Genomic DNA, 24,821 nt, shown 5'->3' on the forward strand with positions numbered 1-24,821 from the left:
TTCTCTCTTGTTTGAGATGGTCATTGCCGGGCACTTGTGTGGCGCAAATGTTACTTGCCACTTATCAGCTCAAGCCTGGATATTGCCCAGGTCTTGCTGCATCTGGGCATAGACTGCTTCAGTATCTGAGGTGTGCTGAACATAGTGCAATCATCAGCGAACGTCCCCACTTCTGACCTTATGATTGAAGGAAGGTCATTGATGAAGCAGCTGAAGATGGTTGGGCCTAGGACACTACCCTGAGGAACTCCTGCAGTGATGTCCTGGAGCTCAGATGATTGACTTCCAACAACCACCTTCCTTTGCGCTAGGTATGACTCCAACCAGCAGAGAGTTTCCCCCCGACTCCCATTGACCTCAGTTTTGCTCGGGCTCCTTGATGTCATACTCGGTCAAATGCTGCCTTGATGTCAAGGGCAGTCACTCTCACCTCTTGAGTTCAGCTCTTTTGTCCAAGGCTTTAATGAGGTTAGGAGCTGAGTGGTGCTGGCGGAACCCAACGTCCCCACTTCTGACCTTATAATGGAGGGAGGTCATTGAGGAAGCAGCTGAAGATGGTTGGGCCTAGGACACTACCCTGAGGAACTCCTACAGTGATGTCCTGGGACTGAGATGATTAACCTCCAACAATCACAACCATCTTCTGTTGTGCTAGGTATGACTCCAACCCATGGAGAGTTTTACCCCTGATTCCCATTGACTCCAGTTTTGATGGGACTCCTTTTCTCGGGCTTCAATGTTTATCACCAAGAGTGGCTTGGTAGCACCACTACTGACCAGCTGACTGACTGCTAGACTGAGTCTGTGGCAGATGGTGAGAGAACCAACAAGAGGGAAAAACCTACTTGACCTCGTCCTCACCAATCTACCTGTCAAAACTGCATCTGTCCAGAACTGTATTGGTGGGAGTAACCATCGCACAGTCCTTGTGGTGATGAGGTCCCGTCTTCACATTGAGGATACCCACCATCGTGTTTTGTGGCACTACCACCGTGCTAAATGGGACAGATTTCGAACAGATCTAGCAACCCGAAACTGGGCACCCATGAGGCACTGTAGGCCATCAGCAGCAGCAGAATTGTATTCAAACACACAATCTGTAACCTCATGGCCCACCATATCCCCCACTTTACCATCACATCAAGGCAGGGGACCAACCCTGGTTCAATGAAGAGTGCAGGAGGGTAATCCAGGACCAGCACCAGGCATACCTAACAATGAGGTGTCAGCCTGGTGAAGCTGCAACACAGGACAACTTGCATGCCAAATAGTGGAAGCAGCATGCAATAGACAGGGCTAAGCGATCCCACAACCAACGGATCAGATCTAAGTTCTGCAGTCCTGCCACATCCAGTCTGTGAATGGTGGTGGACAGTTAAACAACTAACAGGAGGAGGAGGCTCCACCAATATCCCCATCCTCAATGATGGGGCTGCCAGCACATCAATGCAAAAGACAAGGCTGAAGCATTTGCATCCATCTTCAGCCAGAAGTTCCAAGTGGATGATCCGTCACGGCCTCCTCCTGAGGACCCCAGCTTCACAGATGCCAGTCTTCAGCCAATCCGATTTACTCCACATAATATCAAAAAATGGCTGAAGGCACAGTATACTGCAAAGGCTATGGATCCTGACAACATTCCGGCAATAGTAGTGAAGACCTATGCTTCAGTGTTTATGCTTCCACGCGAGCCTCAGCCCATTGTCATCTAATCTTTTCAGCATATGTTTCTACTCCCATCTTCCTCATGTATTTATGTAGTTTGCCGTTAAAGGCATCTATGCTATTCGCCTCAACTACTGCTTGTGAGAGGAACTTCCACTTTCTAACCACTCTCTGGGTAAAGAAGTTTCTCCTGAATTCCCCATTGGATTTATAAGTTAATATCTTAAATTTATGGCCTGTGGTTTTTGGATTCTACACAAATAGAAACATCTCTAATCCCACCATAATTGAGTACCTTCATAATTTTAAAAGACGTCTAATAGGTCAATAGCTTCAGAACTTATGCATGAGAACCCATTTAGAAACACGACACCAATCTTAGAAAGGGGCATAGGGACAACCCAGAAATCTACAGCATCAATTGTGGCTGAAGTATTAGAACGCATCTTGAAAGAGAGGATAATGAAACACCTTAATAGGTGTGGTATGGTAGAGTACAGTATGATATGGCAAGAGGAATCAGCATGGATTTATGGGAGTGAGGGAGAGTTTTGCCTACCAAATTTATCCAAGTACTTGGAAGAAATTATAAATATTGTTGAAAATGGGAATTCTAGAGCTGTGATACATTTAGATTGCAGTAAAAGTTTTTGAAACTATGGTACACAACAACTAGCATGTATTTAGCACCTTTGATGTAGTAAAATGTCCCAAAATTTGGGATGTCAGTCAAAATTTGACACCGAGCCACATAAGGAATTATTAGGCCAGGTGACCGAAAGCTTGATCAAAGAGGTAGGTTTTAAGAAGCAAGTTAAAAGAGTAGAAAAGTAGAGAGGCAGAGGGGTTTAGAGAGGGAATCCAAAAACTTAGGACCTAGGCAGATGTAGGCACAGCCTACAAAGGTGGGGCGATGCAATTCTGAGGCCAGAATTTTAGGAAAGCAGCATTCTCAGAAGGTTAAAATAAAAGCAAAATACTGCGGATGCTGGAAATCTGAAACAAAAACAAGAAATGCTGGAATCACTCAGCAGGTCTGGCAGCATCTGTGGAAAGAGAAGCAGAGTTAACGTTTCGGTTCCGAAGAAGGGTCACTGACCCGAAACGTTAACTCTGCTTCTCTTTCCACAGATGCTGCCAGACCTGCTGAGTGATTCCAGCATTTCTTATTCTCAGAAGGTTGTAGGGCTGGAGGAGGTTAGAAAGATGGGGAGGGGAGAAGCCAATGAAGAGACTAGAACTAGTAGACCATTGAATGAAGAAGTCAGCCCTGCCCTGGTGTTTCCATCCTTACCACTGCATCGACTCCGTGGCATTGTTTCGAGGGTCGGGTCCCTACATTTCGCTCGCTGGAAGGCGCAGTGGGATTTGTAGAGCTTCCTGTCACTCCCACAGACTGGCTTCTGTTGAGCTCTGGAGCAGTCAATGTTGCACAAGCCCCCTCGGTCACTCTCAGCTATAAGAAACTGAAACAGGAACAGTTCCAGTTAAATTCATGTGTACTACAATCTGCTGTACTGTAGGCCCTTACCCACCCATGAAATCTCCTGAGTGAATCCACCTCTCCTTCATTGATCAAAACTCTAGAATACCAATCTAAATTTACCAGCTGAATTTTAAATTCTGCAATAGGAAGAGAGGAACAGGAAGAAGCGATTCATGTATGTTCTGTCATTCCATTAGATCATGACTGATCTATATCTTAACTCCATTTACCTGCCTTGGTTCCTTGACCCTTAATACCCTTGCTTAACAAAAAATCTATCAATCCCAGTTTGGAAATTTTTAATTGACCCCCAGCCTCAACAGCTTTTTGCATATCAGAAATGATGAAGAAATGCTTCCTGAAGTCACCCCTAAACGTAATAGCTCTAATTTTATGGTTATGTCCCCTTGTTCTGAACTCCTCGGAGGAAATATTTTCTCTCTATCTAGCCTATTAAATCCTAATCATCTTAAACACAGTAGATCACCCTTTAATCTTTTATACTCAGTGGAATACAAGCCTAATCTATGCAACCTGTCCTTATAATTTCCCCCTTTTAGCCCTGGTTTCATTCTGCGCTGCACTCATATGGAGTAGTTGGCCCACTGGCGGGGAAAGAATATCATGCAGACTATGAAGCAGGTGCACAGCCTCGGCACCCCAACTCTCACATGGACTTCTGTTGCAGCAGCTCTGTACTGGAGTACCCTAAAACACAAAATGTATCCCACCATTTCCAAGCTCCTAGAGACTCGGGGCCATGTCTTCCAATTGCATCCATCCTCAGAATGCTCATATAGAATTGAAGAAACTGTAACAGCTCTCCAGCAGCTATTTAGTTGAAAAGGGAAGTTATTTGAATAGAATCATAGAATGGTTACAGCACAGAAGGAGGCCATTCGGCCTGTCATGTCCATGCCTGCTCTCTGCAAAAGCAACTCACCTAGTCCTACTCCCCTGCATTTTTTCCTGTAGCCCTGCAATTCTTTTCTCTTCAGATATTTATTCAATTCCCTTTTGAAAGCCACAATTGAATCTGCATCCACCACAGTCTCAGGCTGTGCATTCCAATTATGGTCTAGAATGCACTGTCTGAAAGGGTGGAAGAAGCAGATTCAATAATAACTTTCAAATGCAATTGGATAAGTACTTGATCAGGAAAAATTTGCAGGGCTATGGGGCAAGGTCATGGGGGAATGAAACCAATTTGATAGCTCTTTCAAGGAGCCGGCAAAGGCACAATGGCCATTTGGCCTCCTCCTATACGGAATGATTCTATGAAAGTTGTCATGGTCCTGTAGTTTTTTTTCCAGGAAGATGCGGTTTGCCTTTAAGGCTTGCAAAGGATCAGTATTGCTTTAAGAACAGCAAGCCTCAGGAGTAATAGGAAGGTACATTTTCGTTGCCATAAAAGCAGCCATTTGGAGACTGCGATTCAAAGGGTACATTCTCGATACCATGGATAGCCACTGGAGTGAGTCTCATGCGATACATTTGTTCCAATTCAGTTTTGAACTGGCTTTTAGTTGAAGACAGTTTGTTCTAACACAGACACAGAGACATACAGACACAGTTGGTGTTGGCACCTGGGGCAAGAGCTCTCAACCAGTTAAACTGAAGGAATAGGTTTTTCGTCTGTTTATTATTATCTCTCAAAATTAAAAAAAAAAGTCAAGCCAAAACAGAGATCTCTGGTAATTTAAATTGAAGAAAGGGAAGTTAGGCTGAGACAATCTTTTATCCCTCAAAAACTCTAAAGTCAGATTGATTCTGTTAAAAGTGTTTGCAAGTCATTAATTGTTGAAATTCGCTGGAGAAAGAAAGCAACATTCTGTGAGGACTTCAAGCAAAATTCTGTGAGGACTTCAAGCAACATCCTGTGAGGACTTCAAGCAATATTCTGTGAGGACTTCAAGCAACATTGGACCGTAAATTTGCAAGGACTCTAATTTTTTCTATTTTTAAATCTTGTTTATATATTCATAGTGTTTAAGAAACATAGAAAATAGGAGCAGGAGTAGGCCATTCGGCCCTTCGACCCTGCTCCGCCATTCATTATGATCATGGCTAATCATCCAACTCAGTAACCTGTTCCCGCTTTCACCCCATATCCTTTGATCCCTTTAAACCCAAGAGCTATATCTAACTCCTCCTTGAAAACATACAATGTTTTGGCCTCAACTGCTTTCTGTGGTAGCGAATTCCACAGGCTCACCACTCTCTGGGTGAAGAAATTTCTCCTCATCTCAGTCCTGAAAGGTTTACCCCATATCCTGAGACTATGACCCCTGGTTCTGGACATCCCCACCATCGGGAACATCCTTCCTGCATCTACCCTGTCAAGTCCTGTTAGAATTTTATAGGTTTCTATGAGATCCCCCTCACTCTTCTGAACTCCAGCGAATATAATCCTAACCGACTCAATCTCTCTTCATACGTCAGTCCTGCCATCCCAGGAATCAGTCTGGTAAACTTTCGCTGCACTCCCTCTATAGCAAGAACATCCTTCCTCAGATAAGGAGACCAAAACTACGCACAATATTCCAGGTGTGGCCTCACCAAGGCCCTGTATAATTGCAGCAAGACATCCCTGCTCCTGTACTAGAATCCTCTTGCTATGGAGGCCAATATACCATTTGCCTTTTTTACCGCCTGTTGGACCTGCATGCTTACCTTCAGCAACTGGTGTATGAGAACACCCAGGTCTCGCTGCATATTCCCCTCTCTCAGTTAATAGCCATTCAGATAATAATCTGCCTTCCTGTTTTTTCTACCAAAGTGGACAACCTCACATTTATCCACATTATACTGCATCTGCCATGCATTAGCCCACTCACTCAACTTGTCCAAATCACCCTGAAGCTGCTCTAAGTATTTAGTTCTTCTAATTAAAGAGTTAATTTGTTGATTTAAAGACACCTGGTTTGGTTAGCCTCATTTGGGGGGTTAATAGATGGTACAATTTAGCTGTGTCTTTCTTTAATTTAGAAAGTTTAAATGATAATGTGAGCCGATCTGTGAAGCGACGGGATTGAACTAACAGTGCATTGATCCCACCACAATCAGAATCATATATTTTGATTGGGGGCTTTGACTGGAGCGGTCGGTCGTAACAAAGTCAAAAGCAAAAACCCACAAAGTGTCTATGCAGGTTCACTCTGGGTGGCACTGACCTTTTGCAGGCTAGGAAATCCATGTCCCATTCCAGGAAACTCCCAGAAATCTGGGAAGGTTGGCAACACTAGCAAGGAAAGTCCCATAATTAAACTCAGCTCATCACAATTGGCATGGCAGTGGGTTATTGCAGCTGACCTGAACTAGGGAGAAGCAGAATCAGCTTGAGATTGTTTAACTCACAACGAATTGAGTATCCAACCTGGGACCTTTTCTGACTCATGGGTGATGCCCAAAACTACAAGGCCTTCGACAGCATAACAAATGGCTTATTTTTTTTTAAAGAATAAAGTTGCACCTGTATTCCTCTTTTGCAATCCCAGCCATGTTAATACTGATTAGATGTCACACATGGATGGGAACAATTAACAGTAATTGCATAAGTTAATCAGAAAGAGTTTTGATACAACTGGAATTGCTGCTACTTTACATTGAAAAGTCAAAGCCAGGCAAAACAATCAATCACCAATACTTCAAAGGGTTTAGCCCTGGACTGGGAGGGACAATTAAATGTAGCTGGGATCCATTACCCTCAGTGGCCTTGGGTCCACTACCAGTGCAGGTTATCACAGGTTGCCATTGATGAACAGGTATCTGGAATATAATGGAATGCTCAGCTCAGCAATGGGGATGGGTTATTTTTGGGTGAGTTGCTGTATTCGCGAATGATGTGCATGGAGGAAGAACAAGATAAAAGAAAGTACCTGTCAGACTTTATGTCAATCCAACTCCACCAATGGGACTGCCCTGATATTAACTCTTTTGCTGGCCTTTTTTTTTTACACAGTGCTACCAACACCACTGATTTTGTCGCCAATTTTTAATTTTGCAAGGTTCCTCTAATGCACTCAATATATCAGTTGTTGGTACTTTTGCATCTGTTTTTACAAAAAAGAGGGACGATACAGACATTGCAATCAGGGATGAGTGTGAAATAGTAAATGAAATTAACATAGCAAGAAAGAAAATATTAAGGGGTTTAACGTCTTTGAAAATGGATAATCCCCAGGCTTTGACAAAATGTATTGCAGGCTGTTAAGGGAAGCAAGAGAAGAAATAGCGGAGGCTCTGACCATCATTTTCCAATCCTCTCTGGCTACAGGCATGATGCCAGAGAACTGGAGGACAGCTAACGTTGTACCATTGTTTAATAAGGGAGAAAGGGATAGACCGAGTAATTACAGGACAATCAGCCTAACCTCGGTGGTGGGAAAATTATTTTAAAAATTTCTGGGGGATGGGATAAATCTTCATTTGGAAAAACATGGATTAATCAAAGATAGTCAACACAGATTTTGTTTTTATTCATTCAAGGGATGTGGGCATCGCTGGCTAGGCCAGCATTGATTGCTCATCCCTAATTGCCCTTGAGAAGGTGGTTGTGAGCTGCCATCTGCAGTCCTTGGGGTGCTGTTAGGAAGGGAATGTCAAGGGAAGGTCGTGTGTGAATGTCATGATTGAATTTTTTGAGGAGGTAACAAGGAGGGTCACTGAGGGTAGTGTATTTGATGTCGTCTACATGGATTTTAGCAAGGATTTTGATAAGGTCCCACATGCCCCACTGGTCACGAAAGTAAAAGCCCATGGGGTCCAAGGCAAAGTGTTAAGTTGGATCCAAAATTGTCTTAGAGGCAGGAAGCAAAGGGTAATGTTTGATGAGTGTTTTTGCGACTATAAGGTTCTTTCCAGTGGAGTTTCGCTCAGTACTAGGTCCCTTGCTTTTTGTGGTATATATCAATGATTTGGACTTGAATGTAGGGGTATGATTAAGAAGTTTGCAGACAACACAAAAAGTGGCTGTGTGGTTGATAATGAAGAAGAAAGCTGTAGACTGCAGGAAGATATTAATGGACTAGTCAGGTGGGTGTAACAGTGGCAAATGGAGTTCAATCTGGAGAAGTGTGAGGTAGTGCATTTGGGGAAGGCTAACAAGGCAAAGGAATACACAATAACTGGTAGGACAGTGAGAAGTGTAGAGGAACAGAGGGACCTTGGAATGCATGTCCACGGATCCCTGAAGATGGTCAAGAAGGCATATGGGATACTTGCCTTTATTAGCCGAGGCATAGAATATAAAAGCTGGGAGATTATGCTGGGAGTGTATAAAACACTAGTTAGGCCACAACTGGAGCATGCAGTTCTGGTTACCACACTATAGAAAAGATTTGATTGCACTAGAGAGGTTGCAGAGCAGATTTACGAGGATATTTCCTAGACAAGAGAATTTTAGATATGAGAAAAGATTGGATTGGCTAGGGTTGTTTTCTTTGGAACAGAGGAGGTTGAGGGGAGTGTATAATTGAATTGTATAAAATTATGAGGGGTCTAGATAGAGTGATAGGAAGGGCCTATTCCCCTAGATCCATAACCGGGGCATAGATGTAGGGTAAGAGATAGGAGGGGACTCAAGGGGAATTTTTTTCACCCAGAGGGTGGAGGGGATCTGGAATTCACTGCCTGGTTGAGGCAGAAAACCTCATAACATTTAAAAAGTACTTGGATATGAACTTGAAGTGCCATAACTTACAAGGCTTCGGACCAAGAGCTGGAAAGTGGGATTAGGCTGGATGCCTACTTTTCGGCCAACATGGACACAATGGGCTGAATGGCCTCCTTCCGTCCTGTTAATTTCTATGATTCTATGATCATAACAGAAGGGAGAGAAAGGCAGGGGAGAGAAAGAATGAAATGGAGGAAGAGGGAAAGCAAAAGGATCGAGAGAGAGAAGTGAAAAGAAAGAGCTGGAGAAAGAGAAGGGAAAGAAAGCAAGTGTGGAGATAGAAAGAGGGAGAGAAGAGGGAGCAAGAGAATGGAGGGAGATGGAGGAAAGGAGGGAGGGAGAGGAAGGCCATCACTACATTCAGTACAGTACGGGTCTGGTATCATAATGGTTATGTTACTGGACTAGTAATCCAGAGGCTTGGACTATGATTTTAAGACATGAGTTCAAATCCCAGCACAGCAGCTGGGAATTTAATTTCAGATAATTAAATAAAAATTTGGAATTATAAAATGTTAGTATCAGTAATGGTAACCATGAAACAACCCGATTGTCATAAAAACCCATCTTGTTCATTAATATCTTTTAGGGAAGGAAATCTGCCACCCTTGCCCAACTGGTCAACATGTGACCCCAGACCCACAGCAATGTGGTTCACTCTTAACTGCTCCCTGAACTGACCTAGTAAGCCACTCAGTTGTATCAAACCGCTACAAGAAACATTAAGAATAAAATCGAATGGACCATCTGGCAGTGACCTGGGCACCAGACATGAGAAATGCACAACCAGCCCAGTCGACTCTGCAGAGTCCTCCTCAGTAACATCTGGGGATTTGTGCTAAAATTGGGAAAGCAACAGCCTGACACAGAATCATACCTATCAGTCTTTTCAACATTTACAAGTTAGGGTTGAGAAGCAGAGGGATATGATCAAGCTACTGAAGGTATTCTATAGGCCTCCAAATAGTGAGAGCAAGATAGAGGAGCAAATCTGTAGGGAAATCCCGCAAGTGTGCAAGAGCTATAGAGTGGTGATATTGGGGGACTGTAATTACCCAAATATTGATTGAGATAATGTTCGAGTAAGGGGTGGGGAAGGAATTTCTGAAATGTGTTTAGGAGAACTTCCTTGACCAGTATGTTCTCGGTCCAACCAGAAAGGAGGCATTGCTGGATCAGGTGCTGGGAAATGAGCTGTGCCAAGTGGACCAAGTGACTGTGGGGGAACACTTGGGTAAGAGTGATCATGGTATCATAAGGTTTAGATTAGTAATGGAGAAGAGCAAGGAACAATCTAAAGTAGAATTTCTAAATTGGAAGAGGGTTAACTTTAATGGAATGAGAATGGATCTAGCCAGGATAAAAATGGAACCAAAGATTGACAGGAAAAATGGTAACGAAACAAAGGGTTATCTTTAAGAAGGAGATGCTTCAGGTACAGGCTAGGTACATTACAAGGGCAAAAGGTAAGGCAAACAAAGCCAGGGCTCCTTGGATGATGGGGGAGATAGAGAATATGATGAAACAAAAAAAGAGGGTGTATATTATTTGTCAGGTTAATACTTAAAGCGAGAAACAGGCAAAATACAATAATTTGAGAGGGGGAAGGAAGTGAACAGGAAAATAAAACTGGCAAAGGGAGAATATGAGAATAGAATGGCATTTAATGTAAAAGGGAACCCAAAAATCTTCTACCGGCCTGTAAATAGTAAGTGGGTAGTAAGAGGTGGGGTGGGCCTATTAGGGACAAAGAGGGTTATAGAGTTATACAGCACAGAAACAGGCCCTTCGGCCTATCGTGTCCGTGCCGGCCATCAAACACCTATCTATTCTAATCCCATTTTCCAGCACTTGGCCCGTCGCCTTGTATGCTATGGTGTTTCAAGTGCTCATCTAAATACTTCTTAAATGTTGTGAGGGTTCCTGCCTCTACCACTCCTTCAGGCAGTGTGTTCCAGATTCCAACCACCCTCTGGGTGAAAAGACTTTTCCTCAAATCCCCTCTGAACCTCCTGCCCCTTACCTTAAATCTTTGCCCCCTGGTTATTGACTTCTCCACTAAGGGAAAAAGTTTCTTCCTATCTACCATATCTATGCCCCTCATAATTTTGTATACCTCTATCAGATCTCCCCTCAGCCTTCTCTGCTCTAGGGAAAACAACCCTAGCCTATCCAGTCTCTCTTCATAGCTGAAATGCTCCAGCCCAGGCAAGATCCTGGTGAATCTCCTCTCTGCCCTCTCCAGTACAATCACATCCTTCCTATAGTGTGGTGACCAGAACCGTACACAGTACTCCAGCTGTGGCCTAACTAGCATTTTATAGGGCGATATATGCTTAGAGGTGTAGGGCATGACTAAGATGCTTAGTGAGTACTTTTTATCAGTGTTTACTGAGGAAGAGGATGCTGACAAAATATCAGTAGAAACGGAGATGGAGGAGGTATGGATGGGGTTAAAATTGATAGGAGGAATGTACTGGAAAAGCTGGCTGTGCTTAGAGCAGATAAGTTGCCTGGTCCAAATGGCTTGCATTCCAGGTTGCTCAAGGAAGTGGGATAGTGAAAGGGCTTCCCATGATCTTCCAATCTTCCCTAGATAGGTGAGAGGTGTCAGAGAATTGGAGAGTGGCAAATGTGACACTGTTATTCAAGAAAGGGTATAAGGACATTCCTAGTAACTACAGGCTGGTAAGGTTTTAGAAACAATAATCAGGGTTAATTATGGAGAGCTAGCACAGATTTGTAAAAGGCAGATCGTGCTTGACTATTCTAATTCAATTTTTTGATGAAGTAACAAGAGAAGATTGATGAAGGGAAAGCAATGGATGTTCATATGGATTTTAAGAAAGTGTTTGACAAAGTACCACATGAATGGCTGGTTAACAAAATTAAGGCTCATTGAATAGGAGGGTCATTGTCAGCTTGGATAAAAAAGTGGCTGAAGGACAGAAAACAATGAGTGATGATAAATGGTTGCTTTTCGAACTGGAGGATGGTAGACAGCGATGTTCCGCCAGGTTCAGTGCTAGGACCACTGCTTTTTTGATATATATAAATGACTTGGATTTTGGAATAAAAAGTAAAATTTCAAAATTTGCCGGTGACACCAAACCTGGAGGTATGGCAGAGACTGAGGATGATACTAATCGACTGTAACAGGACATAGACAGGCTAGCAGAATGGCCAGACAAATGGCAATTGGAATTTAATACAGACAAGTGTGAGGTGATGCATTTTGGCAGAGGGATAGGGAGAGGCAATATATACTTAATGGCTTGGGCTTCATAAATAGAGGTATTGAGTACAAAAGCAGGGAAGGTATGCTGAACCTTTATAAAGCTGTGGTTAGGCCACAACTGGAATATTGCATCCAGTTCTGGTCACCACACTTTAGGAAGGATGTAAAGGTCCTTGAGAGGGTGCAGAGGAGATTTACCAGAATGGTTCCAGGGATGAGGGATTTTAGCTACAAGTTTAGGTTGGAGAAACTGGGGTTGTTCTCCTTACAGCAGTGGAGATTGAGGGGAGATTTGATAGAGTTGTACAAGATTATAACAGGTTTAGATAAGGTAGACAAAGGAAAACTATTCCCAATGGATGATGGTACATGACTAGGGGACACAGATTTAAGGTAAAAGAAAAATACTGCAGATGCTGGAAATCTGAAATAAAAACAAGAAATGCTGGAAAATACTCAGCAGGTCTGGCAGCATCTGTGGAGAGAGAAGCAGAGTTAATATTTCAGGTCAGTGACCCTTCATCAGTTCGGATGAAGGGTCACTGACCTGAAACGTTAACTCTGCTTCTCTCTCCACAGATGCTGCCAGACCTGCTGAGTATTTCCAGCATTTCTTGTTTTTAACACAAATTTAAGGGTTTGGGCAAGGGATGCAGTGGGGATGTGAGAAAGAACTTTTTATGCAGCAAGACTTAATGACCTGGAATGTGCTGTCTACGACGGTGGTGGAAGCAGAGACAATGAATGATTTCAAAAGGAAGTAGGAGAGGCACTTGAGGGAAATAAACTTGCAGGAATACAGGGACAGAGCGGGGCAATGGGACTGAATGGATTGCTCGACAGAGAGCTGGTATGGAATTATTGGGCCAAATGGCCTCCTTATGTGTCATAATGACTCTATGGGCTAGATTTTCAAAGCGCTTTGGGGCGAGCAAGCTTGGCATCGCAAATTGAAGATTGCGTTCCTGGAATGCGTCTCTAGATTCCGATGCCTCCGGAACAGCGCTCCAGTTTTCAAAGAGAGGGTAGGGGGTGGAGTGTCGGGAACTCACTTGACTCCAATTAACTGCATGTTAAGCTCCTTGAGGAGCTTGTTAATGGGCTGGGGAGGGCCAGAAGGGAATTTTCAAAGAGGAGAGTGGGAGGAATGAACGGTCCAGTGCACTTAAGTGATTAACTGTCGGGAGCAATGCAGTTGGATGTTGTCAATACTTATTCAAAGAAATCAAAAATAAGTGTGATTGAAACATCGTGCTTCACCTTTTTTTTATTCATTCAGGGATGTGGGCATCGCTGGCTAGGCCAGCATTTATTGCCCATCCCTAATTGCCCTTGAGAAGGTGGTGGTGAGCTGCCTTCTTGAACCGCTGCAGTCCATTTGGGGTAGGTATACCCACAGTGCTGTTAGGAAGGGAGTTCCAGGATTTTAACCCAGTGACAGTGAAGGAACGGCGATATAGTTCCAAGTCAGGATGGTGTGTGACTTGGAGGGGAACTTGCAGGTGGTGGTGTTCCCATGCATTTGCTGCCCTTATCCTTCTAGTTGGTTGAGGTTGCGAGTTTGAAAGGTGCTGTCTAAGGATCCTTGGTGCATTGCTACAGTGCATCTTGTAGATGGTACACACTGCTGCCACTGTGCGTCGGTGGTGGAGGGAGTGAATGTTTGTAGATGGGGTGCCAATCAAGCGGGCTGCTTTGTCCTGGATGGTGTCGAGCTTCTTGAATGTTGGAGCTGCACCCATCCAGGCAAGTGGAGAGTATTCCATCACACTCCTGACTTGTGCCTTGTAGATGGTGGACAGGCTTTGGGGAGTCAGGAGGTGAGTTACTCGCCGCAGGATTCCTAGCCTCTGACCTGCGCTTGTAGCCACGGTATTTATATGGCTACTCCAGTTCAGTTTTTGGTCAATGGTAGCCCCTAGGATGTTGATAATGGGGGATTCAGCGATGGTAATGCCGTTGAATGTCAAGGGGAGATGGTTAGATTCTCTCTTGTTGGAGATGGTCGTTGCCTGGCACTTGTGTGGCGCGAATGTTACTTGCCACTTATCAGTCCAAGCCTGGATATTGTCCAGGTCTTGCTGCATTTCTACAGCGACTGCTTCAGTATCTGAGGAGTCACGAATGGTGCTGAACATTGTGCAATCATCAGCGAACATCCCCCACTTCTGACCTTATGATTGAAGGTAGGTCATTGATGAAGCAGCTGAAGATGGTTGGGCCTAGGGCACTACCCTGAGGAACTCCTGCAGTGATGTCCTGGAGCTCAGATGATTGACCTCCAACAACCACAACCATCTTCCTTTGCGCTAGGTATGACTCCAGCCAGCGGAGGGTTTTCCCCCTGATTCCCATTAACCTCAGTTTTGCTAGGGCTCTTTGATGCCATACTCGGTCAAATGCTGCCATGATGTCAAGGGCAGTCACTCTCACCTCACCTCTTGAGTTCAGCTCTTTTGTCCATGTTTGAACCAAGGCTGTAATGAGGTCAGGAGCTGAGTGGCCCTGGCGGAACCCAAACTGAGCGTCACTGAGCAGGTTATTGCTAAGCAAGTGCCGCTTGATGGCACTGTTGATGACAGCTTCCATCACTTTACTGATGATTGAGAGTGGACTGATGGGCGGTAATTGGCCGGGTTGGACTTGTCCTGCTTTTTGTGTACAGGACATACCTAGGCAATTTTCCACATTGCAGGGTAGATGCCAGTGTTGTCGCTGTACTGGAACAGCTTGGCTAGGGGCACGGCATGTTCTGGAGCACAGGTCTTCAGTACTATTGCCGAAATATTGTCAGGGCCCATAGCTTTGCAGTATCCAGTGCCTTCAGTCATTTCTTGATATCACGCGGAGTGAATCAAATTGGCTGAAGTCTGGCATCTGTGATGCTGGGGACTTCAGGAGGAGGCCGAGATGGATCATCAACTTGGCACTTCTGGCTGAAGATTGTTGCAAATGTTTCAGCCTTATCTTTCGCACTGATGTGCTGGGCTCCCCCATCATTGAGAATGGGGATATTTGTGGAGCCACCTCCTCCAGTTAGTTGTTTAATTGTCCACCACCATTCACGGCTGGATGTGGCAGGACTGCAGAGCTTAGATCTGATCCGTTGGTTATGGGATCGCTAAGCTCTGTCTATCGCATGCTGCTTATGCAGTTTGGCACGCAGATAGTCCTGTGTTGTAGCTTCACCAGGTTGACACCTCATTTTGAGGTATGCCTGGTGCTGCTCCTGGCATGTCCTCCTGCACTCTTCATTGAACCAGCGTTGGTCTCCTGGCTTGAAGGTAATGGTAGAGTGGGGGATATGCCGGGCCATGAGGTTACAGATTGTGGTTGAGTACAATTCTGCTGCTGCTGATGGCCCACAGCGTCTCATGGATGCCCAGTTTTGCATTGCTAGATCGGTTCGAAATCTATCCCATTTAGCATGGTGGTAGTGCCACACAACACGATGGAGGGTATCCTCAGTGTGAAGGCAGGACTTCGTCTCCACAAGGACTGTGCGGTGGTCACTCCTACCAATACAGTCATGGACAGAAGCATCTGCGCGAGGCAGATTGTTGAGGACAAGGTCAAGTATGTTTTTCCCTCGTGTTGGTCCCCTCCACCTGCCGTAGACCTAGTCTAGCAGCTATGTCCTTTAGGACTCGGCCAGCTCGGCCAGTAGTGGTGCTACCGAGCCACTCTTGGTGATGGACATTGAAGTCCCCCACCCAGAGTACATTTTGTGCCCTTGCCACCCTCAGTACTTCCTCCAAGTGGTGTTCAACATGGAGGAGTACTGAGTCATCAGCTGAGGGAGGGTGGTAGGTGGTAATCAGTAGGAGGTTACCTTGCCCATGTTTGACCTGATGCCATGAGACCTCATGGGGTCCAGAGTCGATATTGAGGACTCCCAGGGCAACTCCCTCCCTACTTTATACCACTGTGCCACCACCTCTGGTGGGTCTGTCCTGCCGGTGGGATAGGACATACCCGGGGATGGTGATGGCAGTGTCTGGGACATTGTCTGTTAGGTATGATTCCGTGAGTATGACTATGTCAGGCTGTTGCTTGACTAGTCTGTGGGACAGCTCTCCCAACTTTGGCACAAGCCCCCAGATGTTAGTAAGGAGGACTTTGCAGGGTCGACAGGGCTGGGTTTGCCGTTGTTGTTTCCGGTGCCTAGTTGATGACGGGAGGTCCGTCCGGTTTCATTCCTTTTTATAGACTTTGTAGCGGTTAGGTACAACTGAGCGGCTTGCCAGGCCATTTCAGAGGGCATGTAAGAGTTAACCACATTGATGTGGGTCTGGAGTCACATGTAGGCCAAACCAGGTAATGGCAGCAGATTTCCTTCCCTAAAGGACATTAGTCAACTAGATGGGTTTTTACAACAATCAACAATGGTTTCATGGCCATCATTAGACTAGCTTTTAATTAAATTCAATTTCCACCTTCTGTTGTGGTGGGATTCGAACCCATGTCCCCAGAGAAATACCCTGGGTCTCTGGATTACTAGTCTAGTGATAATACCACTACGCCACTGCCTACCCCCTGCCTTCCTGTTCACCATTTAGCCACTTGTTTGCACCATAGAATTTCTAGCCTTCTGTCTGCTGTCTGCGCCATTCTGCAAGGCAACAGGGAGCTCAGTCAGGCTGCTGTCTGCCTTTCAACATTGCAGCCTTGAGCCGCTTTCTGCGGCACTGGGTCGGGACCTGGAAGTTATCTGAGCGTAGGGGTCACAACCACTGAATGAAAATCTAGCCCAATGACTCTTAAGTCAGAAGGGTGATGTAATACCCTCCACATGCCTCAGTGGTTGCAGTTGCAACATGTAAGAGGCTTGACATCATTCAGGACAAAGCAGCCCTCTTGATTGACACCCCATCCACCACCCTAAACAGTCACTCCCTCCACCAGCAGCGCACCATGGATGCAGTGTGTACCACTTACAAGATGCAGCAACTCGTCAAGTGTTCACCAGCACTTCCTAAACTAAAGACCTGTACCATCTAGAAAGACAAGGACAGCAGGTGCACGTAGCATCTGCATGTTCCTGTCCAAGTCACACACTATCCTGACTTGGTGTTCCTTTATCATCGCTGGGTCAAAAACCTGGAAACCCCTACCTAACAGCACTGTGAGAGAACCATCACCACATAGACTGCAGGAGTTCAGGGAGGTGGCTCACCAGCACCTTCAAGGGCAATTAGGGATGAGCAATAAATGCTGGCCTTGCCAGTGATACCCACATCCCATGACTGAATAATTAAAAAATTACTAGCTTGTAAACAAGAAGATGGTAAATAATATTGTACATACTGCTTATTTTTCAGGAGTTTTAATAACAGATTATTAAGAACAGTGAAGCATTATCTAACCATGTTGTTACAGTTAATGGGTTTTCAAAATGAGGTGCACAGACCCTATTGGGTCTGCCAGGAAAGCAGACTTGTGTGTGCCTGGAACAACACATTCCAAGCACCACAAACAGAATGTCTCGGTAACTTTGACTTTGTATTTTTTCTCTATTTGTCAACTTACTTGCACCTTATTCCTGTGGCTGTTTATTAATAAATGTCTTCTACAAAGGGTAGTGCTTTTTTCCTTTGGGTAGCTGGCACTGGCTTTCAAAAATTAGGACAAAGGGTTCTCGAGACTCTTATCAATATATGCAGGGTGTCGCCCCCACACCCCGCCCACCCCACTTCACCTTCCCCATTCCCCCTGCATCACAGGGACAAGTTTGAAAACTGCTTGTTATTGACAGCCAGCTATTACATCTGCCGAAACTGATGTTAAAAGTACATTTACCCAAAGCTCTCTGTCCAGCTATTTTCTTTAAATTTGTTCTTAGGATTTAGGCAACACTATTTGTTGCACGTTACAAAGTTGCTCTGAGGTCATAAAGAGTCAAGAACAACTTCCATTTATATTGTGCCTTTAATGCAGGTAAACATCCCAAGAAGCATCACAGAGCATTATCAGACAAACTTTGACACTGATCCAATCCACACAAGCTTGGTCAAAGTGGTAGATTTTATGGAGAGTCTTAAAGATGGAGATGGAATTCCAGAGCTTAGGGCCTAGGCAGCTGAAAGCATGTCTACCAAGGAAGGGGCAGAGGAAACCGAGATGCACAAGGCCAAAATTGGAGAAACATAGAAATCTTGGAGTTATGGTGTTGGTGGAGGTTTCAGAGATAGGAGGGGGCAAGGCCATGCAGGAATTTAGAATTGTAGAATTATACAGAATTTACAGAACAGAAGGAGGCCATTTGGCATATTGTGTCTGCGCCGTCCGACAAGTAGCCATCCAGCCTAATCCCGCTTTCCAGCTCTTGGTCTGTAGCCTTGTAGGTTACGGCATTTCAAGTGCATATGCAAGTATCTTTCACCACCCTTTCAGGCATTGAGTTCACAATTCCCACCACCTTCTGGGTGAAAAAATACAAGGATGAGCATTTTAAATTTGATTCACTGCAAGATTAGGTGAGAGTAAGCATATGAGCAGCAGAATTTTGGTTGAGCTGAAGTTTATAGGCAGTGGAAGGTGAGCGGCCAGCCAGGAGAGCCACTGTTTCGACCACAAGTGTGGGGCTGGTGTCACCTGCTGGCTAGGCCAGGGAGAGGTGGGTTCCCTTCCCTGCAGAGTCAGTAGGGTTTAGGTGACCATCCAACAACTTGCTTGGGCATTTCCTGGGGCAGACTCACAAGTTGTATTTACAGAATTATCACAACTTGCAATGGCGGGATTTGTCCTGTTAACCTCTGGGTTGCCAGTCCAGTACCATAAACAACTAGGCTACAATGCCTTTCTTCTGTACATTTTGCAGCTTTCCTTTTTGCTGCACTTTAATGCTCAGATGAGGAATACAAATACTGGAAAATGGACTGTGAAATTACAGCACAGAAATAGGCCATTTGGCCTGACCAGCCAGTGTTGATCTTTATCTTCCACATGAGCAGTAGTTGAGGTGTTTGACAGAAGAAGGATCTACACAGAGTGCCTTGGGTGCTTCTGAGCATGTATCTAATTTTGTAGATGAGGAGGTAGACAAGCATTCTTGGTCAGACAATTAGTACATACAGATGCTCCTCTTCTCAAAGAATGCTGGGACAATAGGTCCAGTGGTATTGCTAAGACACACGAATGCCCATCTAACTACAAAGTTAGATACATGCTCAGAAGCACCCTAATCATAATAGGCCATGCTTTCAGTAGCACTTAATGAAAGAAGGCATGCTAGGATGAGCAATAACCAGCTTATTTCAATTGGAAACATTGGACAGGATGCTGACAACCATACCTCCAGGCCCTGCCACATCTAACCTGGCATTGGCCATGGAGCAATAATTTCACAGGGTCTGGATCACCGGGGAGTCTGTTGCAGAGTTGTGCTGTGTAATTTTAGCCATGGCTCAGTCACAGTCTCACATCTGAGTGAGATGGTTGTGGGTTCATATTCCCACTCCAGAGACTAGGCTGATACACCTGTACTGAGAGAGTGCTGCACTATCTGAGGGGCCTTCTTTCAAATGAGACGTTAAACTAAAGGCCCTGTCTGCCTTCAGGTGGACGTAAAAAAATCCTATGGCACTATGATGAAGAAATGCAGAGGAGTTCTCCCTGGTGTCCTGGCCAATATTTATCACTCATCCAACATCACTAAAGCAGACTATCTGGTTATTATCACATAGCTGTTTGTGGGGCTTGTTGTGCACAAATTGTCAGCTTCATTTTCTACATTACAACAGTGACTAAACTTCAAAAGTACTTCATTGGATATAAAGCACTTTGCGATGTGAAAGATGCTGTATAAATGCATGTCTTTCTTTATCTGAGATCATGCAACACAGGAATGGCAATGCCAGTGACTTCAACAGTGAACAGTAGTCTGAAATTTAGCACCACTTGTCAGACATGCTGCTGTATTGACCTATAGAGATATATCTTGGAGTAGCACGGTGGGCAACCATCACATGCAGCACCATCATGGCTTAATCCCCTTCCCGGTTCAGATCACTGAAAATTATGCCCCCTTAAGAGCCTTTCCAAACACTTGCAGATTTTTTTTCATCCTATATCCAATGATTTGTCCCCTTCCCTTCATGCAATTTTCTACCCCACCACAGTGCCCTCCCCACATCATTTCAAATCTGCTCCTTAGGGTAGCTATGCAAGAGAGAGAACCTCAGGAAACTTTAGCTTGACCCTAGGATCTAAAGTGCACCAATGGAAGAACATCTAGACTATTTGACCACAAAAGGCATTACAGCCAAGCCCGACTGTGTTCCCATTAGAGATTCCAACACACGTACTTCGTGGCAGCAGTCACTGGGTTGCGATCAGAAATATGAACCACAAGCTATAATCATTCCTAACTGGAGACATTGGGCTAGAAATCATCCAATGTGACTAGTGGTGCACCCACATTCTGAGCCAGAAGTACGCTGGCTGCCATTTTGATATAGGCATCAAAAGAGGCATCCAGGCCCCACCAGGAACAGGTGTTAGACCTGTATGGAAACAAGGGGCCCAATGCCCAATTAATGCCTGATTTACCAAACGGGTTTACCCTCAATTCAATAGACACCAGGCAGGCAACATTCAGGAAAACTACATGCGGCCTTACCAAAACGGCAAGTTTTAAGAGAACTTATTGAATGTGGAACTGGGAGGTTCAGGAGTTCTCCCGGCTCCACATTAAAACTATGGGCCATGCCACCCACTGGTCTGATGAACATACAGTCTGAGGCCTAATATCGGGTGTGCCTTGGGCTTCTGATACAATTCAATTTCTAGGCCACTGAGTCTGCCAACTGCAGCACTGCTATTATTACCGTGTCTGAGATCAGCTAACTCAGCACAGTGTTTAAGGAAACTCCTGTTGAAAGGGGAATATAATTTTGTTTTAAAACATTACGTACTTGTACATTGCTTGCAGAATCGCAATGGTCAATTGATGAATATAAGTTCATTAATACACACAAGATGCTGATGGAGTTGGGAGAGTGACCACAGAGCCATCTGATGAGCAAAGCCTGCAATTGCAGCATAACAGTTATAGAGTCATAGAGAGATACAGCACTGAAACAGGCCCTTTGGCCCACCGAGTCTGTGCCGACCATCAACCACCCATTTATACTAATGCTACATTAATCCCATATTCCCTACCACATCCCCACCTTCCCTCAATTTTCCCACCACCTACCTACACTAGGGGCAATTTACAATGGCCAATTTACCTATCAACCGGCAAGTCTTTAGCTGTGGGAGGAAACCGGAGCACCCGGCGGAAACCCACGCGGTCACAGGGAGAACTTGCAAACTCCGCACAGGCAGTACCAGAATCGAACCCAGGTCGCTGGAGCTGTGAGGCTGTGGTGCTAACCACTGCACCACTGTGCCGCCCACATGAATGGGAAATATTACCATAGCAAATTACAATGATGAAAGTTGACAAACGTGGGCAGGAAGTGTGCGTGCTGTGTAATATTTTTAATAATATAGCAAATTGATCTGCTCTGGCTTTGTACAACAGGAGTCAAGACCAATTGTCGTATTCATGTGAAGCAGTTGGAACATGGGGGGAATAATTCGATTAGAGTGCACAGGCATAATTCATTCCTGACCTTAAAGCATATAATGGAAATATTAAAAGATTGTAAGTTCCTAGGTTCATATTTATAATGGAAATTTCCTGTGTAAATTTATCACACAATAATGGCAGCCGCCTGCAATGGTGGCACTGCAGAAGTACTTAAAATGTGATGTGTTTACATAGACAATTTATATTATAAATGGGAACACAGGAATTTATAATAAAAAAAGATTGACAGGAAAGTGCATGGAGACACAAAGTTTATAATATACAGATGCAATTTTGACAGAACAAGGGTCACTGTATTGGAGTGACTTAAAAACAGTGAAATATTCTACATACAAGGAACAATCAGAGGGTGACCAATAAAATGGACTCTGGCTCAAGCTGACACCTCTGAGCTTTTGCCCTCCTTTCTTCTTTCTGCAATTTACAGGTCACCCAGGAAGATCTCAGATTAACCGATCAGACACAACACTGAAGCAATGCATTATAACATGGAGAGCGGACAAAGGCAACCTGGGTGGATCAGTAAGAGCCCTGACTATATTAATTTCTCTGAAACATTTTTGCAGAAAATTTCTTGGGTCTTTCCTGTTACAATGTCATTGCATCAACGTGCTTGGCACAGGGATGATCTCCCAAGCAGACCAACCATAGCTGGCGACTGCTGAGGGTGTGAGCTAGCTAGGAATTTCTTCCTTCTGGTTGGCATTATCCATCCTTGGGAAAGATCAGAAGTAACTCCTGGCATTAAGTCAGGAGAAAATAAATAATGAGACACAAAACTAAAATGTCAACAGTTAATCATCTTGACACCATGTTGGGTTTTCTGTCATCGATGCAATGCCAATGGGTGAACTAATTTATGATTAAATACTTTCCTTAATGCAATTGTCCCACGAGGCCAAGAAATAATCTCTTCAATAACTGAGTGTTAATCATGACTAATGGTTGACACATTTTAAGGATCTGTAGGTACAGGTTTTTGTTTAACTCTTTTCAGGTCATGAATGAAAAAGCCTTTCATGTTTGTGCCAGCTCTTTGAAAGAGCCATTAGTTCCACTCTCCCTGCTCTTTCTCAAGAGCTTTATTTTTTCATTTGCAAGTGTGTATCCAATTCCAGTTTGCAAGTTACTATTGAATCTGCTTCCACACCCTTTCAGGCAGTGCATTCCAGATCATAACTTGTTGCATTAGAAAAATTCTCATCTTCCCTCAGGTTCTTTTGCCAGTTATCTTAGACTTGTGTCTTTTGGTTACTGACCCTCCTGTCACTGGAATCAGTTTTTCGTTATTTATTCTAGCATAACCCTTCATAATTTTAAACATCTCTACCATATCTTCCCTTAACTTGCTTTGTTCGAAGAATAATAATCCCAACTTCTCTAGTCTCTTCACCACATACATTTTATTTAACATATAGCATTTTATTTTCATATATATCTTGTTTTCGGATACATACTTCAAATCAGAAACTATTTAGGGACTAAGTAACATTTGTGTAGATCAATTGTTTCAACAAAATAGGATAAGGAAGACCAGAGGCCACTCTTACCTCGCAGCACAGTTTAAAAAGCTGTCAGCAATGTGAAAGTATGCGTGCATGAGTCATGTGCTGCACGAGTAATTTCAGGAGGCACAAGGCGCCTAGTTTAGAGCTAAACCAATGTAAATAAACATATCTGGTGCAAGAGAAACAGGAGAAAGAGAGAGAAACTCCCTTCCTAACAGCATTGTGGGTGTACCTTCACCCCAAGGACTGCAGCGGTTCAAGAAAGCAGCTCACCACCACCTTCTCAAGGGCAGTTAGGCTTGGCAATAAATGCTGGCCTAGCCAGCGTTGTCCACATCCCATGAACGACTAAACAAAACATGGAGAGACCAAGACAGAGAAAGGGAGGGAGGGAGAGAAAGAGAGAGACAGAAAGAGAGAGGGAGGGGAGAAAGATTTAGAGAAACAATAGGATCCCAACTAGGGCAGTGCTTAGGGCTACAATTGGCTTCTGTGCCTGAGAGTTAGAGGAGAAAATTTCTGTCCAGATTTCTAGATTGATATCCAACAGCCTCTGTTTGAAAATAAACATACTTGTAGCAGGTGTGGACAGGACTGAATTTTGATCTCATTCCCATTGACTAGCTTGGCAGTACTTATTTGCCATCAGCATTAAGAACATGTAGTTGAGAGGGTGGATGGTCTCCATCCCAACATGAATCAGCATTTTTAGGAAGGGGGGGTGGGGGGAGAACACTGGAAGAGGAAAATAGTGGGAAAGGGAGAGAGAGAGAAAGAGACAGACAGACTGGTGGACAAAGAGAAAATGAGAAAGAAAAGTGAGAAACAGACGTAGAGGGAGGGAGACACAGATGGACAGAGAGACGCAGAAAAAGAGACAGTAGTGTCAGATACAGACTTCCTTACACAGAGGGTGGGAGAAAGGGAAACGCCTGCAGAGAGCTAAGGACAGAACACCAGGGATTAGCTCGGAGGAGAAAGAAATCCATTAGAAAAAGGCTTCATGTTAAAAGAAAAATGAATACAAACTGCAATTTGTTAGAGCTCAGTGAGAGACACTTTAGCAAAAAAACACATCTAATTGCCATTTGTATATTTGTGGAATAGCTTGGCAGCTGGAGTCAGGCGGTTTTGTGGTTTTGCGGCTTGCGGTAGTTTGGGAACCCAGTTGGCAGTGGAGAGATTCCCAAGCAGACTCCCGGCCCCCAGACGGCCCGACTCCCAGGAGAGTCCAGGAATGTGACCACCATCAGGAGACACAAGAGGCAGTTTTACTAATTGAACATTAAATAAATAAAACAAATTGGAATGAAATTAACCTCTCCCCCCCCCGCCCATATATATATATATTCAGTTCTAAGTTTTCTTAAGGATTTTTTATTCCATGTATTGCCAATTTTGCCAAGTGGCCAATGAATTAACTAATTGAGTACCAGTGCAATGTGTTGAGCTGATGGACTAAATACACTACAGAGAGTGTGGAATTTTCTTTCTCTAACACTTCAGCCAACTGTGAGCTATTCTGGGTGTGTGAGCCTAGAGAATGAGCTGGGGGAGCTGGTGGGAGGCATCAGTCGAGCCGAAATCAAAAGCTTGGCCAAAAAGGTAGGTTTTAAGGAGTGTCTTTAAAAGAAGGAAGAAGAGGCTGAGAG

General features: G+C 44.3%; 1 protein-coding gene across 2 annotated transcripts in view; it reads right to left on the minus strand.

The window, feature by feature from the left end:
- Window positions 1-24,821, minus strand: part of LOC137353003 (SPARC-related modular calcium-binding protein 1-like) — a 125,881-nt gene that overhangs the window by 81,874 nt on the left and 19,186 nt on the right. Inside the window, exon 2 of one of the 2 annotated variants that reach the window (XM_068018882.1) lies at window positions 2,960-3,131. In XM_068018882.1, coding sequence (XP_067874983.1) covers window positions 2,960-3,131 — 172 coding nt within the window. Of the gene's footprint in view, window positions 1-2,959; window positions 3,132-24,821 lie in introns of those variants that run through there. The other variant, XM_068018883.1, reaches the window with a different exon arrangement.

The sequence above is a fragment of the Heterodontus francisci genome, chromosome 40, assembly GCF_036365525.1.
Source record: "Heterodontus francisci isolate sHetFra1 chromosome 40, sHetFra1.hap1, whole genome shotgun sequence".
NCBI lineage: Eukaryota > Metazoa > Chordata > Chondrichthyes > Heterodontiformes > Heterodontidae > Heterodontus > Heterodontus francisci.